Source organism: Entelurus aequoreus, linkage group LG27 (genome assembly GCF_033978785.1).
Source record: "Entelurus aequoreus isolate RoL-2023_Sb linkage group LG27, RoL_Eaeq_v1.1, whole genome shotgun sequence".
Classification (NCBI taxonomy): domain Eukaryota; kingdom Metazoa; phylum Chordata; class Actinopteri; order Syngnathiformes; family Syngnathidae; genus Entelurus; species Entelurus aequoreus.
The window spans coordinates 26801006-26822875 of NC_084757.1; the positions used below are offsets into that span (position 1 = coordinate 26801006).

General features: G+C 38.5%; 1 protein-coding gene across 2 annotated transcripts in view; it reads right to left on the bottom strand.

Moving 5' to 3' along the window:
* LOC133644234 (cyclic AMP-dependent transcription factor ATF-6 alpha-like) overlaps window positions 1-21870 on the bottom strand; it is an 82675-nt gene that overhangs the window by 17079 nt on the left and 43726 nt on the right. The window contains exons 14-16 of one of the 2 annotated variants that reach the window (XM_062038587.1): window positions 16531-16642; window positions 5692-5776; window positions 4448-5504 (exon numbers count right to left, since the gene is read on the bottom strand). In XM_062038587.1, coding sequence (XP_061894571.1) covers window positions 5317-5504; window positions 5692-5776; window positions 16531-16642 — 385 coding nt within the window. In that variant the 3' untranslated portion in view covers window positions 4448-5316. Of the gene's footprint in view, window positions 1-4447; window positions 5505-5691; window positions 5777-16530; window positions 16643-21870 lie in introns of those variants that run through there. The other variant, XM_062038586.1, reaches the window with a different exon arrangement.

Consider the following 21870-nt stretch of genomic DNA (forward strand, 5'->3'; position numbering starts at 1 on the left):
AATTAGTAACACATTACCGTAAAATATCAAATAATATTATTTAGCTCATTCACGTAAGAGACTAGACGTATAAGATTTCATGGGATTTAGCAATTAGGAGTGACAGATTGTTCGGTAAAACGTATAGCATGTTCTATATGTTATAGTTCTTTGAATGACTCTTACCATAATATGTTACGTTAACATACCAGGCACGTTCTCAGTTGGTTATTTATGCCTCATATAACGTACACTTATTCAGCCTGTTGTTCACTATTCTTTATTTATTTTAAATTGCCTTTCAAATGTCTATTCTTGGTGTTGGGTTTTATCAAATATATTTCCCCAAAAAATCCGACTTATACTCCAGTGCGACTTATATATGTTTTTTTCCTTCTTTATTATACATTTTCGGCTGGTGCGACTTATACTCCGGAGTGACTTATACTCCGAAAAATACAGTAAATAATAATAGAACTATTTCACAATGGGTTACAAAGACTCCTAATTTGGCTGTGGACGAATGCGGTAACATATTGCATCATTTCCAGTTGTATTATTATCTCAAAACTATATTAATCTACTTTGCTGAATTACTGTTAATATGTGGTTACTTTCTGTTGTAACATGGTTCTATCTACACTTCTGTTAAAAAGGGATAAGCACATATTCTTCTTTGTTTGGATACGTAACTTTAGTTTTGGGCGATACTACAAATTTGGATATTGATCTAATATCAAGTAGTTACAAGAACAGTACTATTGGTCATACCAATGCTGGTATTTAAAATGTACATTGTTAAGAATTGATTAGCTTTGTTTGACCACAATTATAACCAGACAAAAATACAGGATGGCGAAAAATATTACAATTATTATTTTTTTTGTATTTATTTCATAAGTTTTAAACATTAACAAAAACAACAAAACATTGTATGGTAGTAAAACATATCAATATAATCACTGTAGTATTGACTATATGCTGATATATTACTTGTATTGTTATCGATCCGCCCACCTTTGTTTACATTCCAGAGCGCTAGTTTAGCAGTTAGCATGGCTTATTGTATACTCCTACGGTGTGTAGTGTAACTTGTTTAGCTATTACTTATTCTCAAGAGATAATTATACTTGTAAGAAATATAGTTTTTTTGCTGCCATAGAGGCCAGGATTGCTGACTAAAAAGTGGCTTTGGCGGGATGTTAGCCGCTTGCTTGTTAGCGAGGATGCTACATTGCGTTGAGGACGCGGTCGTTCTCTTGTCGCTGTGAAATTTGCGGGTCGCAGGTAGAATGTGTCAACATGCATTATCACGATGTAACAATAGTATTAAAAGCTGTTTCGTCTGCCAAATATTTATCATTTATATCGTGTATCGTCAACCGTGTATCGCGCAACTCAATCATGTACTGGTACTCACTTTTCAAATTTTTTGACATTTCCCCAAGTGTATGGAGACTTGTATGCATGTATCGGATTTTTTCATGTCAGTGTGAACATTACAATTCAGATTTTTTGAAATCCAACCCAAGCCTCTTTGTAGTTGGATACAACGTATCCAATATAGTCTGAACAATTGGGTCACATTTATCTGACCCATGCATCATTAAAAGGTGACAAATGTCACAATCATTCGGCAAAACAGACAGGCGTGAAAGTTAATGGTGGACGAACAGGAAACAGTCAGTGGTGAATATGATGTTTTAGAACTTAATAAAATATAAATCCCACCGCTCCTTGGTACGGGCGTCACAACAAGGCCCCGCAGTTCCACAAATTACCAAAGCTAAATTTCTTGCTCTCTTCCCAAATCTTCTACGTGAGAAAATAAACTCCAGTTGTAAACATTTCCTTGAAATTGCCATAAATATGCCAGGATTGACACAAATGTGAATCGGGGCCATGTTTACACAGTGTGACATCATATTTTGTGAGCATGCGCATCAGTTCACGGACGCATTTTGTTAACATTAGACATACTGTACATAAAAGTTGCATATTTTTTTGATAATGTGAACGACCGTATAAAAAGGTCAAATTTAACAAATAATTCAGAATCAGACATCCTCCCCTGCAGTGTGAACATAGCCATAGTCGGTCTTCTCTCGCCATATTGCGCTTCAGTTTGTGGCTTCATTCTATCACAGATTTTTTATTATTTTTATTTTAAAGCATATTTCATGTATTTTAGGCCACAATTATGCATTTTCAATCATACAAATGGCTGAATGAACTAAAAATATCATTACTACAGTAATATTTGCCACTAGAGGAGACCAAACCAATCAGATCGTGATCACTGATTGGCACAGCCTCAGGATGTATTACCGTAATTTCCGGACTATAAGCCGCACCTGACTATAAGCCGCACCAGCTAAATTTAGGGGAAACTACAGATTGCTCCATATATAAGCCGCACACCCGACTATAAGCCGCAGGGTTTTGATGTGTAATTACCGTAGTATATAGGGGTTCCTGTTACCACGGAGGGGATTGTCGGGACAGAGATGACTGTTTGGGAACGCAAGGCGTCCCATTTATTAACAATACATCTTTCAATCATTCAATCAAACTTTCACATCTTTGACATGGCGAACAGCATTCGTGCAGAGTACAAATGATACAACGGTGCAAAGTAATACAAAGTGCTCGCCTGTACGTTATCAAAATAACCAGCCTACCGGTATATGAAAAGTCAGTCTTTAATCATTGTGCCATCGTCTTCCTCCTGCGTACTAAAACCACCGAAATCCTCTTTGTCTGTGTCGGAGAAGAACAGGCCGTAAATAAGCCGCACCCTTGTATAAGCCGCAGGGACCAGAACGAGGGGGAAAAGTAGCGGCTTATAGTCCCGAAATTACGGTATATTGGAATAAACAAGTGTAAGGGTGACTATGTGGGTATTTTTTAATGTCTAGAGGTCTCTCATAATGTTAAAACCCGTATTTAGAAGGTCGTAAACAAATTTTATATGCTCTAGCTATAAAAATATTAAAACTTATAATCTCAGAAATTAATTTACCACAATCAGTCCCAGAACCAATTAACAGCAATAAACAAGGGATTACTGTATATGTTCAGTTTGGCTTTGAGGTGTTGTCGAATAACTGCCAGTGTATTGTACACCATGTGAAAGAATTGGACGTTGATTTTTTTTCTAATTTAACATGAAAAACAAAAAACTTCTAAGAAAAATGGGCATCATACTCTGCAGAATGTGAACATAGTCAATGTAAGACATTAAGCTGAATCAGCACAAAATTTGGTACACACCTTTAGGGAACTGACAAGTAGGGCTGGGTATCGAGTATCGATTGGAACGGGACTAACTTTCCGATTCCCCTGGAATCGTTCAAAAGTTAAAATTTCGATTCCTAGTTTCAATACCCAGTCCGCCGACCGGAAAAAAGAATAAGTCCGCCGACCGGAAGAAGAAGCCGCTGAACACCAACGAAGAAGCGCCCACCGCCGGAAGTGTTAGCATAGCCGAGCCTATGTAGCCGAGCAAGTCAGTCAAGCATGGATAACGGGCGTCGGCGGTCGAAAGTGTGGCTTTATTTTACTAAAAAAAATGAAATATCGGCGAAATGTAACGTGTGCGACAGGACTGTTTCGTGCTTAGGAGGGTGCACGTCGAACATGATGAAGCACCTCCGAGTTCATGGAGTACAAATAAATGCGTGTCCCGCCTTCGACGCGCTGCGCCGACCGTCCTCCTCTGGCTCCGACGCCCAGCCTGGCACCTCGGTGACTGCACTGCAGTCCGAATCCGTAAGTAAAAGAATATATATGCAATAAATAATGTGTTTTGCGCCAACGTTGAGGCAGCTAACAAATTAGCCCGCATATTTTTTCATAGACAATTTACAACCTGCTAGCCAGGCTCCGCGATGTGCTCAGCGTACTCCGTTCACCGTAGCGGCAATGGGGAAGATGTCGGTGCCACAGACGGAAGAGTGCCACAGAAAGGTCACTGCACACATAGTCAAAAGACTGCATCCCTTTTCAGAGGTGGAATCCCCAACATTTAGGTTAGTTAAGCAATAACGTTAGAGCTAAGCTAATTGATACTGGGCTAAACAGTAACAGCAACATTACATGTTTGTTTATGTTTGCAGGGATATGGTGAAAACTCTCAACCCAAAATACATACCACCTTCCAGGGACTCCCTGTCAAACACAGGTACAAGAAGAATCGGAATCGAGAATCGAAATCGAAACAAAGAAATCGGAATCGTACGAATTCAAACGATACCCAACCCTACTGACATGCACATATTCGTAAAATCTGAGCACGGTTGGTTGAAAAACATGACTGCTACCTGACAAAACATCTTTGCAGGACTTGGTAACTAATTGTCCATAAGTAGGGATGGGTACCATTCACAATTGAACCAATTCCCGGTACCTGGGAATCGATAACGGTACTCAACAGTACCACTTTTCAGTACATTGTGTGTGTTAATAAAATAATGAATAAAGTAATAGCAATGGGAGTAGTGTATAGTTTGTGGTGTGTCATTTCAGTCGTTGCTGTCTGTTGCGCCCTCCCAAAGGGTTATTACTGTAAGTATTGTACTAAATAAACACCAGCTGATTGATTGTAAAGTGCATCTTAGTTGTAGTTTTCATTAACACATTTGAAAGTGTTGATATTAAAAAATAAAAATCGCATGTCAATAACAAAGCCAATGTACTAGCGCATCTGTGGAAAACTGGAGCTTGACTTAATTTACGTTGGGGTGTTTTTTGAGTCAATTTCTTTGTTGGCATTGAATATTGCAACACGACCGAGAGGTAGTTTGGCTGAGTCCACTGTCAATGCTGCTGGAGTGATCGCAGTTGGCAGCTGAGTCGGGCGTAACCTCACACATAATCCAGGTACCAAAACATGGCACCGTTAGATTTCGCGTGAATCGGTGGGAGTTGGTCAATGCCAAAAAAGTACCGGATTCGGTACCCATCCCTATCCGTAAGTCACTGACTATTTGTCCAATGAATATAAAACCTTCAGGATATCTGTATTACATGGATGCTAACAAGGTACAAATAATTTTAACCACAACTTATGGAAGGCGCTCAAATGTGATTTACAGTCATGCAGTTAATGTACCTTGCCGTAAAAATGGGGCATTGGAAGAATATTCTCATTTTCAAAGTACTGGGCTGTTAAAAAGTGGAAAGACTGGCACAGAACTCCGTGGGTTTGGCAGTGTCATGGCCAAGTATTGAGAACTGTTTAGGGAAGATTGGGGTTAAAAGCAAACTGTCTCACAAAAGTTGTGCTTTTTCTAGTTTTTGAACACCCCATGCTTTTTAGATTTAATTTTTATTCTATCAACATGTCAGGCCTGGCACTTGTCTAAATGATTTGAAGTGCAAGTTATGAAGCACCCAAGCCAAAAGGAAATCACAATACTGACAAAGCATTTCTTTATCTTTGGGCCTGCGTGCTTGTATTTGGTTTGGACGGTGGCCGCGCAGCCACGTCGCAGCTCGGCTTAATGTAGCTGAGAGGGAGAAGCCTGAGGACGTGACAAAAAGGGCACCAGATGTAAGGAGGAAGATGAATTGATGCAGCAACTGGTACCAAAACGCACTCGATCACCGTAACGTACTGAATATGACAACAGTGTGTTGGTGCCATTCATCTGTTGCAGTGCTGACAGATCCATTTTCCACAACTGTTAAATAATAACAAGAGTTACTTACCGTTTATGTTCATGGCTGGCAACACCACAGACATCTTGGGGCGACTTCCTTTATTGTGGTTGGTGGCAGGAAGTAGCAGATGATCCTAAGAACACACAAACAGGAGAATTCTCACTGGGCAGCAAAGTCGGCTGTAAATTAGATGTGACGCTCGCTTCTTTGGCCAAAACCAAACCGTTCAAAGATTATATGGTAGAGGCAAACTACATTAGGAGGCTAGGATTCCTCAATTTTAGGGTGGTGAAACGATCCGTGCTGAGGTCAACGGTGTTTGTTTCTTACAAACTAAGCCCAGTTTCCATGTAGCAGCCTATAATCAAAATATTTCATTTTCCCTCAAGGCTAACTAAGCACTTTTTGTCCTTAATCCCCAAGAGATGATAATTGCAAAGTAATTCAGTTATTGGCGCTGTAAATAATGGTTCTGTGAGACAGAGAGGAAAGGCTTAAATCCGAGTACATCCTCTTGAGAAAGATGAGTGGAGTGCCCATGACAGACAGACAGACAACATTCACACTCACATTCACACACTAGGGCCAATTTTAGTGTCGCTAATCAACCTATCCCCAGGTGCATGTCTTTGGAGGTGGGAGGAAGCCGGAGTACCCGGGGAGAACATGCAAACTCCACACAGAAAGACCAAGAGCCTGGGGATCGAACCCAGGACCTTTGCATGTTCCACCTGTATAACATAATGGCTGAGTGACAATCTGGTGGGAGGAAAACATGCAACTTTTCTCTGATTACAATAGAACGTTCACCTACCAAATATCAGGAGCATTGTGGCAAATGGGTGCAAGCTTTTGACCACAAACTTAGTCACTGCTCGGCGATATTCGTCAAGCGCAGGGCTAGGGCGTGACGCAATGTTGAGAGAAATTCTACAGCACATATGAGAATTAAGGGACAATGGTATATATTTGGAGCCAAACCACTTAAATTCTAATTGAAAACCACAGGAGCCACGAAACAAAACAAAATGTGTCAACAATAAATTCTCTCTTGCTTCGTGCATTTGCACACAAATATTGGAAATCATCTGTTCCTGGGTCAAAACCTGGCTATTATTTAATAACTCATGTCTTAAGAAACATCTCAACATTCTTAACTGCCATGTAATCTACGGCGAAGACAATGAGAATGTTAATAAAAAAACGTTAAAATCCCGCAAATGAACCACCAAGTTTCCTGTAGTCACTTGGTGGGTCGTCTAAACCAGTGTTTTTCAACCTTTTTTGAGCCTAGGCACATTTTTTTCATTGAAAAAATCCAAAGGCACACCACCAGCAGAAATCATTAAAATATGAAACTCAATATTAACAATAAAAAGTCGTCGGATATGATTTTAAACCATAACTAAGCATGCAACACTATAGCTCTTATCTCAAAGTAGGTGTACTGTCACCACCTGTCACATCACACCCTGACTTATTTGGACTTTTTTGCTGTTTTCTTATGTGTAGTGTTTTAGTTCTTGTCTTGCGCTCCTATTTTAGTGGCTTTTCCTGTTTTGTTGGTATTTTCCTGTAGCAGTTCCATGTCTTCCTTTAAGCGATATTCCCCGCACCTGCTTTGTTTTAGCAATCAAGAATATTGCAGTTGTTTTTATCCTTCTTTGTGGGGACATTGTTGATTGTCATGTCATGTTCGGATGTACTTTGTGAACGCCGTCTGCTCCACACGCTGTAAGTCTTTGCTGTCGTCCAGCATTATGTTTTTCTTCACTTTGTCGCCAGTTCAGTTGTAGTTTCGTTCTGCATAGCCTTCCCTAAGCTTCAATGCCTTTTTTTTTAGGGGCACTCACCTTTTGTTTATTTTTCAGTTTAAGCATTAGACACCTTTTTACCTGCACACTGCCTCCCGCTGTCGTCTGAAAAATTGTGATCACGATTAGCTACCTGCTGCCACCTACTGATATGGAAGAGTATTACACGGTTACTCTGCCGACACTCAACAACAACACATCATTTGCAGACTATAATTACTGGTTTGCAAAAAATGTTATACCCCAAATAGGTGAAATTAGATAATCTCCCACGGCACACCAGACTGTATCTCACGGCACACTAGTGTGCCGCGGCACAGTGGTTGAAAAACACTGGTCTAAACAGCCAATGACTACCGTGTTCTCAAATTAGCGCCAGGCCACCCTGCAGTGGAATTTAAGAAACCGTGGCTGAAGGCAACCTCCTGGTTAGCAAGATGACAGCAGATGGACAACAGAAACAGCCGTTTCCACCTCTGCACGCAAACTTAAAATGTTGGGCTGCTCAGCTGTTGGTGTGAAACTCATATGTGTACTGTTGTTTACAATGAACTCATCAGCGGTATTAATGCTGACTGAGCAGTTTGCTCCTCACCGCTGTGTAGTACGATATACTTTTTATCAAATAACAATGTGGTCAAAGAGTTATGTGATCCTTTCCATGTTACTAAGCATTCCATGTTACTAAGCATTTAAAGGGGACCTATTTGGCAAACGGAGATATTTATAAAACTTCTTTCATACTTCCTCCAAACGAGCCGTTTGGAATTTACCCAATTTGTGACATTTTTCCAATCTCCATGTCAGAATAATTGTATCTAAGTTATCACAAAACTTTGTGTTTCAATGAGTTCCCGGCGAGAGGACAAAAGCTGTATTTGATCCTACCAAACAAAAGGCTTGTAAAACTCCACTGTGTAGGATGGGGAGCGACATGAAGGTTCTGTTTCTTTGATGTATTGTAATCCGCAGAAAGATTTTGTCTTGACCCGAGATCTACAAAGCCGAGAGAAAGCAGGACCTGCCCAAGCTCCAGGCACCTTTTCTTTGAACTGTTTTACAACCTTTTTTTTAAACTGGTTTTAATCAAAGGTGATGGCTGTTTACGACCCCCCTCCCTTAGAAACAACTGTTGCCATGTAATCAGAGAAAGTCCAAATAAAAGAGGAGGCGTACAATCTTTCGTCAGAGCGTGGTGACACTGTGCAAGGGTACAGGTGTAAGGGTTTCTCCTCAATTGAGCCAAATTGAATTTTGTCTGTTTAATTCCTTGCTTCTTGTCTTGTTTAATAGATGTCATCAGTGTTTGAACCTGACACTCCACCTATGGTAAAGTTTTACTCGAAGAGCTTTGCACAAGTCTGCCTTTGTAGTCTGCGCTGCAGTCAATTAGCTACTTCTTTTTCTCTATCCTCTTGTTGTGGGAAAATACTGGCTCGTACATGCACATACATCCGCCGCTGTAGCTATTTCTAATACAAAGTAGCGTAAAGTTCTAACTTAGACTTGATGTGGAAGCGCTTATTGCTACAACATGGCTGAGGGGGAGAAGACGCGTCGAAGTGGAGGCACGTAATAAAACCGCCCTGAAGAGACGGTCAGAAAGCGGCTTGAAAAAAATCTGGAAAATATAATCTAGGCAACATTTTGACCAAAGAACCACCATTACATGTCATGTATACCACAAGGAAATCATAATATGGCCACTTTGAGTAAAATAATGAAGTTGTACTACATAACTATACATTTTCACAAATTGAAGAAATAGCATTCTGCAGAATTAATTATGAATACATTTCCAGAAAATTATTGATAAGCTCTGCGCTACACGAATATCACTGAGCAGTGACTAAGTTTGTGGTCAAAATCTTGCATGATTTGCCACAATGCTCCTGATATTCGGTAGGTGAATGTTCAATTGCAGTCAGCGAAAAGTTGCATGTTTTCCTCCCACCCAGTCATTATGTTATACATACAGGTGGAACATGCAAATGTCCTGGGTTCCATACCCGGGCTCGGGGTCTGTCTGTGTGGAGTTTGCATGTTCTCCCCGTGACTGCGTGGGTTCCCTCCAGGTACTCAGGCTTCCTCCCACCTCCAAAGACATGCACCTGGGGATAGTTTGATTGGCAATACTAAATTGGCCCTAGTGTGTGAATGTGAGTGTGAATGTTGTCTGTCTGTCTGTGTAGGCCCTGCGATGAGGTGGCGAGGGTGTACTCCGCCTTCCGCCCGAGTGCAGCTGGGATAGGCTCCAGCAACCCCCGCGACCCCGATAGGAACAGCTAGAAAATGGATAGATGGATGGACATTTCCATGTCCGATTGTCCATGTGTAAGCTTTCTTTCTTTCTCTTGCTTTAAAATCGGGTACAAGAGGATTCATTCTGTGCGTCGCTCTCAGCACTTGAGAGCTTTTATTAAATAGCAGGATTAAACAATTACAGTAAATGCTCTTGTCATCCATCCAACATTTTTGTTTCGGTGGGCGGTGGCAGGACCGCTTGTTTACACACACGAAAGGACAGAGCCTCGCTAGCGAGACGTAACAAACACGAGGAAAAAAGATTATTGCAAAGCCATATGTGTGGGAATATTTCAGCCTCAAAGTGAATGACAGAGATGAGTCCATCAAAAGGGTGCTGAAGATGTTACAAAGTGATTGCAAAAACAACAACAAAAAACCAGCAAAAGATAACTGAGAGTTTGAGAGTCTATTTTATTTTCACACTTATTGTATTTATTTGTGTTTCCTCCCTTATTTAGGATAATTAAAAGCTTTTGAAAAAAACGTTTATTAGAAACAAAACTATTGGTTAAAAAGGTAACTTGCATTAATTTTGTAATTAAATTACTGCTTAATTTGGTCTTAAAATAATGCTGACAATATTGTTTATCGGCAATAATTTGTGGGACAATATATTGTCCAGCGAAATGTCTTAAGTGCTATTAACACAGACATCATGCTTTCAATTAATACCCTGTCCATATCCATCATTACCGTAGATTTATAGCCACACAGCGCTGAACAGCCTGGACAGAAACATATTTTTTTAAATACAAAACAAAGCCAGGGATTAAACAAAGGTCCTTCACTTCCTGCACACATTCTGTCTTAAACGATTCTAAATAAATCAAAAAAAAATATATATATATATATATAAAAAAAAAAGATATATATTTACATATATATATATATATATATATATATATATAAAATTATTTTTTTAAATTTCTATTTATTTATTTTTTATCTGTCATTTCTAGCCACTTAGGCAAATCATATTGTTGATGCCCATATTTGCTGTACAGATTTACCATAGAAAAGAGAAGTGTGGGATACTTTTCATGTTGCCTTATATGTATTTAACTTTTTTAAATGTTTGAGTAGAATTTCATTAATCAAAACCAGTTTTCTTTTAAGTAATATATACATTTATCACAGCTGTTTGTCTAGTTAATGGAGGAATGTAGTTAATCATAGAACTGGCACCCAATATTATTAAAAAGTATGGATTTTGAATCAAGAATCATTCTGAATCAAATTGTTACCCCCAAGAATCGAATCATATCAAATTGTAGGATGCCCAAAGATTCACAGCCCTATTAGCTATATTGTACTTTACAGCCAGAACGGAGATACTGTACGTATACACTACCGTTCAAAAGTTTGGGGTCACATTGAAATGTCCTTTTTTTTTAAGGAAAAGCACTGTACTTTTCAATGAAGATAACTTTAAACTATTCTTAACTTTAAAGAAATACACTCTTTACATTGCTAATGTGGTAAATAACTATTCTAGCTGCAAATGTCTGGTTTTTGGTGCAATATCTACATAGGTGTATAGAGGTCCATTTCCAGCAACTATCACTCCAGTGTTCTAATGGTACAATGTGTTTGCTCATTGGCTCAGAAGGCTAATTGATGATTAGAAAACCCTTGTGCAATCATGTTCACACATCTAAAGACAGTTTAGCTCGTTACAGAAGCTACAAAACTGACCTTCCTTTGAGCAGATTGAGTTTCTGGAGCATCACACTTGTGGGGTCAATTAAACGCTCAAAATGGCCAGAAAAAGACAACTTTCATCTGAAACTCGACAGTCTATTCTTGTTCTTAGAAATGAAGGCTATTCCACAAAATTGTTTGGGTGACCCCAAACGTTTGAACGGTAGTGTACTACTGTCCAAAGTTGTGCATAATTTCCGGATATATGTTTTTTATTGTACAGTAGTACCTAAATTTACAAGCTTAACTGGTTCTGTGACAGAGCTCTCAACTCAACACACTTGTATCGCAAATCAATGTCTCCCATTTAAATTAATTTCAACTAATTTAATTGGTGCTTGGTCCCCACAAAACAGCACAATTTTAACGTGTACCATGTCTTTTTTTTAAAGAAAAACAAGCCTTTAAAAAGAAACATTGTATAAAAACAAAGGAATAGAATGTTCTAACAAATACAGTAGTAATGTAATAATAATGTACATCATTTAACTTGGAGAGTGGACTACTGTCCCTCCTTCTAGCTGCTTGTTCATCAAACAACATCAGCAGTTTCTCCTTATTTTCATGGATAAATGTCCACTCTTTCATGGATAAGTGATCTGCTCAAATGGCTTTACCAAGTTTGCTGCAGGCTCAGTCATTTTGGAAAATTTCTTTTTTTAATTCAATGAATATCATCCACTTCTTCTCAGCACTGTCCTTCACACTCGCTTTCTTCCTTCCCATGCTTGGAAAACAGTTATTTCCATCTCTAGCTGGCGAGTAAGATCAGATGTTTTGGGCCGACCTTAAGGGTTTCACTGTTGGGATGATGCTTGTAACTCAAATTTTTGCTTGCAACTTAAAGCATAACAATTAGTCAAGAGATAGTTCTTCTCTCAAAACACTCTTGATTGATTGAAACTTGTATTAGTAAATTGCACAGTACAGTACATATTCCGTACAATTGACCACTAAATGGTAACACCCGAATAAGTTTTTCAACTTGTTTAAGTCGGGGTCCACGTAAATCAATTCATGGTCTTAAATTGAGGTACCTCTGTATTTTTCCTCTCCGCCATTTAATCCTTGAGACGCTCACCAAGCGGAGGTCTCAATAAATTGTACGCCTCTACGCTTGGACCTCCAAGTTCTTCTCCAACTTTGGAGGCATATTTTTCTTGGAAATGTTGGTGGAATTTGAAATCGCGCGAGCAAGTTCCACTTATTAAAATATAATTGAGATTTAATGTGCAGTAATGCTGTGTTAAGTGCACTGTCAATCACTTAAAGGAGAGTGTTTATATTCACCAAAGGCAATACTACCAATTGAGTATTAATCAAAAACATGGTCCGGATGATTGCAACTAGTAGTTAAAATTAAAAGAGTTTATTGTTTGGCATATGCTTCTGGCACTGCAAGGCACTAAGAAAAAGCTGGACCCTACCAATGGGAGTATTAAATGTTCCCCCCAATGAGAGGGTTCTTGACGATGTAGGAAAACATCAAGTACATTACTGCTCATCATCAAGGGACCTACAGGCTAGACAAGCTGACATGAGAGCCGTTGCTGCCATGGCGACAGGTACATTTTCCTCGAAACATTTTGGATAAGGTCCTCTGTGAAATCATGCAATGTTTCCACCACGTCACCCCAAAACATGCACGCTTACATCAAGCGGCAGGTGCCATAACACAAAAAAGTAAGAGCAGTTTTTGGCTTTGTCAAGGAGGTACATTTTCCATCACCTCAACTGCTTTCATACTCAAGGCCACAGGTGCTTGTGTATCTGCTAAGGGCTTAAAAGGTGATCTGGGTTTCAATAGGAATGTGTCGCAACGACACAAAGAGCAGAACTGCCGGGGAGAGGACGAGAAAAGGTATGGACAATCCACAAAGACAGACGTTCAAACTGATTGTGATTGGTTTCAAATTCCATCCAGAAGCCTGGCTAGTTTTGTAATCACATCATACTGAGTGGAACAAGAGCCCACCCGTTTTCACCAAATATATACACCCTGAAACCCAGGAAACAAAATAAAGGCAGAAATTACAACGTGACATTTTCTCTATAATAAGAACTTATTTAATGGTGCGTTTATACTTGTCAGGTTGGAATCACACCATTGCAAAAGTGATTTGCAATGATGTAACAGTAATAGGGATTAGTACCTTTCGCATTTGACGGTACCAATTTTTGCTACTTTTGTGGGTGTTAATGTAGATTGTTTAATAATAAAATCTCATCTTTTAATCATTTCGAGATCCAATTTTGACAACAAATTTCTCACTTTTGAAATATTACTTTGTTCCTCGTCCGAACTACTGTGATGTAGAATAGCGTAATAACTCCTATAACCCTCAAAAGTGCAGATTTAAACCATTGAAATACTTTCTATAGTTTAAGACTTACGGTCATTTAAAAACAGCACTGCACATCATAATGGCGCCTACAGTTTTGATTTTAAAGGTCTAAAAAGAATTATGTACAACGTCTGGAGGGTTGGATTGAAAATCTTAATGGGCCGCATGTGGCCCGCGGGCCATATTTTGCCCAGGTCTGCTTTAGAGAGTCCAATTAACTTAACATGCACGTTTTTGAAATTACGGAGAAAACCCACACACACATGGCAATAATGAGCAAAATTAACAGAGATGCCCAAGAGAACGTGAAACTGACATGCTAACCACTCGGGCACCAACAACCCTACAGCGACAAAATATATATTAAGCAGCTATTTGAAATCCACCACGGTCACCATTGTCACCATGCCAACACCACTGTGACCCACTTCAAGATTCAAGATTCAAGATTCAAGATTGTTTATTGTCATATGCACAGTTAAAGGCCTACTGAAATGATTTTTTTTTATTTAAACGGGGATAGCATATCCATTCTATGTGTCATACTTGATCATTTCGCGATATTGCCATATTTTTGCTGAAAGGATTTAGTATAGAACATCGACGATAAAGTTGCAACTTTTGGTCGCTGATAAAAAAAGCCTTGCCTATACCGGAAGTAGCGTGACGTCAACGGTTGAAAGGCTCCTCACATTTCCCCATTGTTTTCAATGCAGCTAGAGCGATTCGGACCGAGAAATCGACGATTACCCCATTAATTTGAGCGAGGATGAAAGATTTGTGGATGAGGAACGTTAGAGTGAATGACTAGAATGCAGTGCAAGACATATCTTTTTTCGCTCTGACCGTAACTTAGGTACAAGCTGGCTCATTGGATTCCACACTCCCTCCTTTTTCTATTGTGGATCACGGATTTGTATTTCAAACCACCTCGGATACTATATCCTCTTGAAAATGAGAGTCGAGAACGCGAAATGGACATTCACAGTGACTTTTATCTCCACGACAATACATCGGCGAAACACTTTAGCTACGGAGTTAACGTGATAGCATCGTGCTTAACTGCATATAGAAACAAAAGAAATAAACCCCTCGACTGGAAGGATAGATAGAAAATCAACAATACTATTAAACCATGGACCTGTAATTACACGGTAATGTTTTCCAGCCTGGCGAAGGTTAACAATGCTGTTAGTAACGACGCCATTGAAGCTAACTTAGCAACCGGACCTCACAGAGCTATGCTTAAAACATTAGCTATCCACCTACGCCAGCCAGCCCTCATCTGCTCATCAATACCCGTGCTCACCTGCGTTCCAGCGATCGACGGTGCGACGAAGGACTTCACCCGATCACAGATGCGGTCGGCGGCCCGAAGACGGAGGAAGTTAAGGTGTGTTCGGCGGCTAGCGCGTCTGCCTTCCACCTCAAAGTCCTCCTGGTTGTGTTGCTATAGTCCGCCGCTAATACACCGATCCCACCTACAACTTTCTTCTTTGCAGTCTTCATTGTTCATTAAACAAATTGCAAAAGATTCACCAACACAGATGTCCAGAATACTGTGGAATTTTGAGATGAAAACAGAGTTTTTTGTATAGGATTCAATGTGTCCGCATACTTCCGTTTCAACGATTGACGTCACGCGCATACGTCATCATACATAGACATTTTCAACCGGAAGTTTAGCGGGAAATTTAAAATTGCACTTTATAAGTTAACCCGGCCGTATTGGCATGTGTTGCAATGTTAAGATTTCAACATTGATATATAAACTATCAGACTGCGTGGTCGGTAGTAGTGGGTTTCTGTAGGCCTTTAAACAGACAGTTTGCCGTACAATGAAAATCTTACTTTGCTAGTCCACCTTTCAACAAGTCACACGGTACTTAGCTAAAAATAAAAAATGAAAATAAAAATGTATATACAAGGCACAGTAAGTAACATAACTGTGCCTTGTATATACATTTTTATTTTTTATTTTTAGCTAAGTACCGTGTGACTTGGTGACATGGGGGCCTTAATCTTTGACCATCATGTGTTAGGACTCCCACCACATTCAGCAAGACTATTGAATGCATTGCAGCGCTCAGGGGGAAAGAAGCTAAATATCCCTTTAATTTTGTTAGCAATGTTTTTGTTTTAAAGCACGATGGAGCTTTACTGGGCTGTTTCATTGTACTGTCTGACAGGCGCTGGAGTCATTCAAAAAGAAAATCTGTTTTATTTGGTTAGCACTTTACACCATAACGTTACACTGGGGCCCTCTATAAATATCTTTCCGGGAAGAAAAGACAGCACTAAAACCCAACGTGATCAAAGAAGTTTTACTGAAAGTGATGTCCACTATTAATCATGGTAAGACAGCAAATCCAAAGCAGATCCAGAGCCCAGACTGAGGTAAAAACTCTAATGAAGAAAGAGTGAGAAGATGAGAAATGACATGTAGTCATGCTTGAAATCTTAAAAACATGGCCCGGATGATTGCAAATGGGCCGGGAAAACGGAACCCTTGGGTGTGTTCACATCACCCCCACCTCCGCCCTGCTTTCACATGAAATTTTTACGTTAAGGAACCTATTTACAGGCTATTCATGATTCATTCATTACACATTATTTTCTTTATTTAGTCACTTTATGGACAGTTTGTAGGAAAAGCTACAGCAGTGAAACCATTACTACGTGTTGATTGTCAACATATGGTTCCGTGAGGACAAACTTACCCTGCGGAAAGACACTACGTAAAAAGTGTCACCACGCCTGTTGATCTCGCCAAAGAAGTCGTTGTACGTGTGATGGGGTGCGTAGTACACTTGTAGCTCACGGCCAGGGGTCCTTAAAAAGAGAATAATGCATTAAAAAACACTCCGGGTGTTACTATTAATTCATATTTATTTACATTAATTGGACCATCATTTCATGATACAACTCTGTAATACAGCAACTTTCCTGGCTAGGTGAAATGAGCTTCTCAGTGGTTTCTAATGAGGTAGTTACAAATAATAGCTGGTGAAAAGATTGATTGCATTGACTATAAAACACATCTTCTGCCCTAATCAGTCTGATGTCAGCAATTCAACCAATCCCTGCAAACTACGTGCGACCTCAAAACTTTGTCCAAAGAACGCAACTTATTTTGGGTAATAAGCGTCATTATCGGCAATTACATTTGTCAAATCAATCCCGTCTACGCCGCTAAGCCCTCTGGGTAATGTCGCATATAAACATTGAGCATTGCACCAGCGTCCTGATTTCATAGTTTGCATGTATTCATATATTTATTTAATTCTAATGTATCCATAGTAAGACAATTAAAAACATATTTTCATCTGCAAAAATTACCAAAAAAGGCAGTATTTACATGTTAAATATGTTTAAGTGTGATGAGAATCTCTTATCAACTCCTTTACCAACAAAAAATACTGCTACAGATCACTTTCAACTGTTCATAAATGGTATTGACATTTGCGGGTAAATGTGATGTATGACATAAATTTATGTTTGTTTAAGATGGATAAACACTTTCCCAATGAGTGCAACTCTTCAAATTTAAAGTGTTTACAAAGTACAAAGAAGAAGACCCATGATAAACATTCTGAATTCATTTCATCCATCCATTCATTCATTCTTAAAATAATCTTACTCATCTCATCATATGAAATATAACTTACTTCACCGAATATCATTTATTTATTTATTTTTATTGTGATTACTTATGGAGTATAGTGTGAATAAATTGAGAACAGGAAGTGAACAAAAGTTTTAGCAACTGTTATGTAAAAGAAAAGGGGTAGAATTAAATAAGCTCTGCTTCTTCCTACTCCTTTTCGAACAGGTTGAAAAGAGAAACTGGAAATTGTGATGTATCATGTTGTATGCTTGCATGTTCGAAATAAACTCAAACTCAAACTGAGGACAATAAGTAAGTCATTGGTGGTGTTTTCTCTATAATTATGATTAATTATTAGTTATGATTAAATAAAACAGGACATAAATTTGACAATGAGCTGAGTATGTACTTTTACTGCTATCTAGTATCTACTTTTAAGTCTGTGCGGTATGAAATGAGTAAAACATCAATAAAGTAGTTTCCCAGTTTTTGTTGCGATCCTGTGATTCTTGAGGCTAAGATTACAAGGAACACTGAAATTATTGATAACAAGTTCATAAAATCACAAGCTGATTCAATGTTAAAAATGAGCCTCAAAACATTGCAGCTTTTGCTGCACCTTTTTGAAAAATGATTGACCATGGCTGCAACAATCACAAAACAGCCTGTGAAATCCTGAGGGGACTGCCAAATAATACGTGTATTATTGTATTTTAGATTTTCATGCATTATGCATTATAACCTCCCCATACAATCCTTGAAGATATGAATACAGGGAAAAAATGTACTTGAACTTAGGCCACTAGACCTGTTTAAACAGTTTCCCCTTTGTCCTTCACATTTCCTTGCCAGGGAGGGGGGAGAAACTATAGGGGGCCAGCAAAACCTATTGACTCCATCTGTTCTGATCTGAGTGCAGCTCAGGAAAAGGTTTTGAGTGCCAAAACTCTGAAGTCAAGTACTGGGGTCATCCTTGACAATCTGTGCTTCATTAAAAAAATAGCAAGAGGGGGGACAATTTCCAAAAAAGGAGAAAAACATTTTACCTCTCATTATGGTTCCATTTAAAGAGCCACTTAAGTCAAATACTATTATATGAACAGTGGCTTTACGTAATGGTGTTGTGTTGAAGGAGGCTGCAATACATTTGTAAAACAAGGCAATTTTAAAAGGGGAGTTTACTGACTACATATATGCTGTACTTAACCCTTTAAAGCAGTGGTCCCCAAACTTTTTGTAACTGCGGACCGGTCAATTTATTTTTTTTTGGTCATAAAAAAATACAATCATGTGTGCTTACGGACTGTATCCCTGCAGACTGTATTGATCTACACTACCGTTCAAAAGTTTGGGGTCACCCAAACAATTTTGTGGAATAGCCTTCATTTCTAAGAACAACAATAGACTGTGGAGTTTCAGATGAAAGTTCTCTTTTTCTGGCCATTTTGAGCGTTTAATTGACCCCACAAATGTGATGCTCCAGAAACTCAATCTGCTCAAAGGAAGGTCAGTTTTGTAGCTTCTGTAACGAGCTAAACTGTTTTCAGATGTGTGAATATAATTGCACAAGGGTTTTCTAATCATCAATTAGCCTTCTGAGCCAATGAGCAAACACATTGTACCATTAGAACACTGGAGTGATAGTTGCTGGAAATGGGCCTCTATACACTTATGTAGATATTGCACCAAAAACCAGACATTTGCAGCTAGAATAGTCATTTACCACATTAGCAATGTATAGAGTGTATTTCTTTAAAGTTAAGACTAGTTTAAAGTTATCTTCATTGAAAAGTACAGTGCTTTTTCTTCAAAAATAAGGACATTTCAATGTGACCCCAAACTTTTGAACGGTAGAAATATTAATAACAGAAAGAAACAACCCTTTTGTGCGAATAAGTGTGAATGAGTGTAAATGGGGGAGGGAGGTTTTTTGGGTTGGTGCATAATAATTGTAAGTGTATCTTGTGTTTTTTGTGTTGATTTAATTTAAAAATGAATAAATAAAATTCTTGTGCGGGTACCAATCGATCCACGGACCGGTACCCGGTGGTTGGGGACCACTGCTTTAAAGGACATTCATCCATCCATTTTTGTTAATTTTCATTCTCTTTAAAGCCAAACATGACACTATTTAAGTATGTTAAGGTTGTAAAAACATTTATGGTCAAATTGATTAAAAAAAAAAAAAAATCTGTTTTAAACACAAATATCAAACATGTAATGTTTTTACACTTTTGATCAGATAATGTCACAGGTTAAAATTTGTAAAAAAAACCTAATTAAAATGTATATTAATTGAAAACTGTGACATAATTTGATCAAAAGGTTAAAATGCTGATGTTGATTGAGAGCTTTGAGCAAAAAAACCAAAAGAAAAATATGAATCCAAAAAGTTTTAATGCCCTTTGTAAAATGAAGGGCTTATAGGCCTTGTTCACTCTGCATGTCAATCCGGATTGTGAACAGTGCATTTCCGAATTTCTCACATTCGACCCAAACCTCTTTTATATGTTAATATAAAACGGATATGTAAGTGATGCGACTGCAGTGTGAACGCTTGGGTCTCGTTCATCCGACCAAAACGTCATCAAAAAAGCGATAAACGTCATAGTTCTCCGCCAAAATAGACGGTTGCAAAATAACTACTTGACATAAGAGCAGAAAACAGGCAAAAATAATGTTTATGAACTTACGTCAATGTTCCACCACTCTTGCGTCTTTGACTGTTGGCAAACACGCTCTTTGGAGCAGACATCAAAGCAAATGTCCCGCAAACTGCGAGAGTCAAAACGCTTGCACTTTTTGCCAGAACTGGAGACCGACTAGACTAAATTGAGCAAATTAAGCATTTTCAAGCATAAAAAAAAGCTGAATGAACGAAAATATCCCTACTACAGTAACAGTTGCCCTTTTAAATTATCCCATCAACTCCCCCCAAAATGGATTAACTCGCTGGACTAAAAAAAACAATATAACATTCATCCATAAACGTGGACACATGTGAAAAAGTGCAATATATTTATCTGTACAGTAATCTATTTATTTTATATATATATTTATTTATTTTATATATATATTTATATATTATTTATATATATTTATTTATTTATATATGCACCTTATTGCTTTTTTATCCTGCACTACCATGAGCTTATGTAACAAAATTTCGTTCTTATCTGTGCTGTAAAGTTCAAATTTGAATGACAATAAAAAGGAAGTCTAAGTCTAAGTCTAAGTCTAGATGAGACAAAACCAATCAGAGTGCACTGTTCAGTATTGTGGTCACTGATTGGCTCAGCCTCAGGCAGCATTACAGTGCTATATTGGATTAAACGAGTGTAAAGGCGACTATGTGGATATTATTTCATGTCTAGAGTAGTGTTGTCCCGATACCATTATTTTGGTACCAGTACCAAAATTATTTCGATATACTTTTCGGTACTTTTCTAAATAAAGGAGATCACAAAAAATTGCATTATTGGCTTTATTTTAACAAAAAAAACATATGTTTCTTATTGCGAGTTTGTCCTTAAATAAAATCGTGAACATACTAGACAACTTGTCTTTTACTTGTCTCATTTAGTCTGCTGACGTATGCAGTAACATATTGTGTCATTAATCATTCTATTATTTTGTCAACATTATTAAGGACAATTAGTAGACAATTAATTATTAATCTACTTGTTCATTTACTGTTAATATCTGCTTACTTTCTCTTTTAACATGTTCTATCTACACTTCTGTTAAAATGTAATAATCACTTATTTTTCTGTTTGATACTTTACATTAGTTTTGGATGATACCACAAATTTGGGTATCAATCCGATACCAAGTAGTTATAGGATCATACATTGGTCATATTCAAAGTCATCTTGTGTCCAGGGACATATTTCCCGAGTATGTATTTATAAACATAACATACATTTTTTTTAAACGAAAGAGGATGTTGTGATGCCAAAAAATATCGACGTAATCATAGTAGTATCGACTAGATTCGCTCCTATACTTGGTATCATTACAGTGGACGTCAGGTGTAGATCCACCAAAGGTGTTTGTTTACATTTGGACGCCAGTGAGCTACGGTGTGTAGTGAAGCATGTTTAGCTATTCCTCGTCCTGCAGGGATGATACTTGTAAGAAACGTACTTTATTTGTCGCCACGAAGACGAGGATTAGTGATTTAGAAGTAGCTAAAACACTGCAGACTGGGGCTGGACTTCAGCCGCGAGCTAGCTAGCCATGTCTTAAAAAAACACCTCTGACGGCGGGCCTTTCAGTGTTATAACTTCACCTTTATCGTTAGTTTTTAAAATGCGTACGTTCTCCTTTTTCTGTCTACACACTGTGTCTGCTTGTAAGTACTCCGTGATTGTGCACTGCGGAACATGCTCGTCTGCTCGTAAACCAGCAATGTTATGACGTGACGACGACGGGGGCGCGGCGAATCTGTACT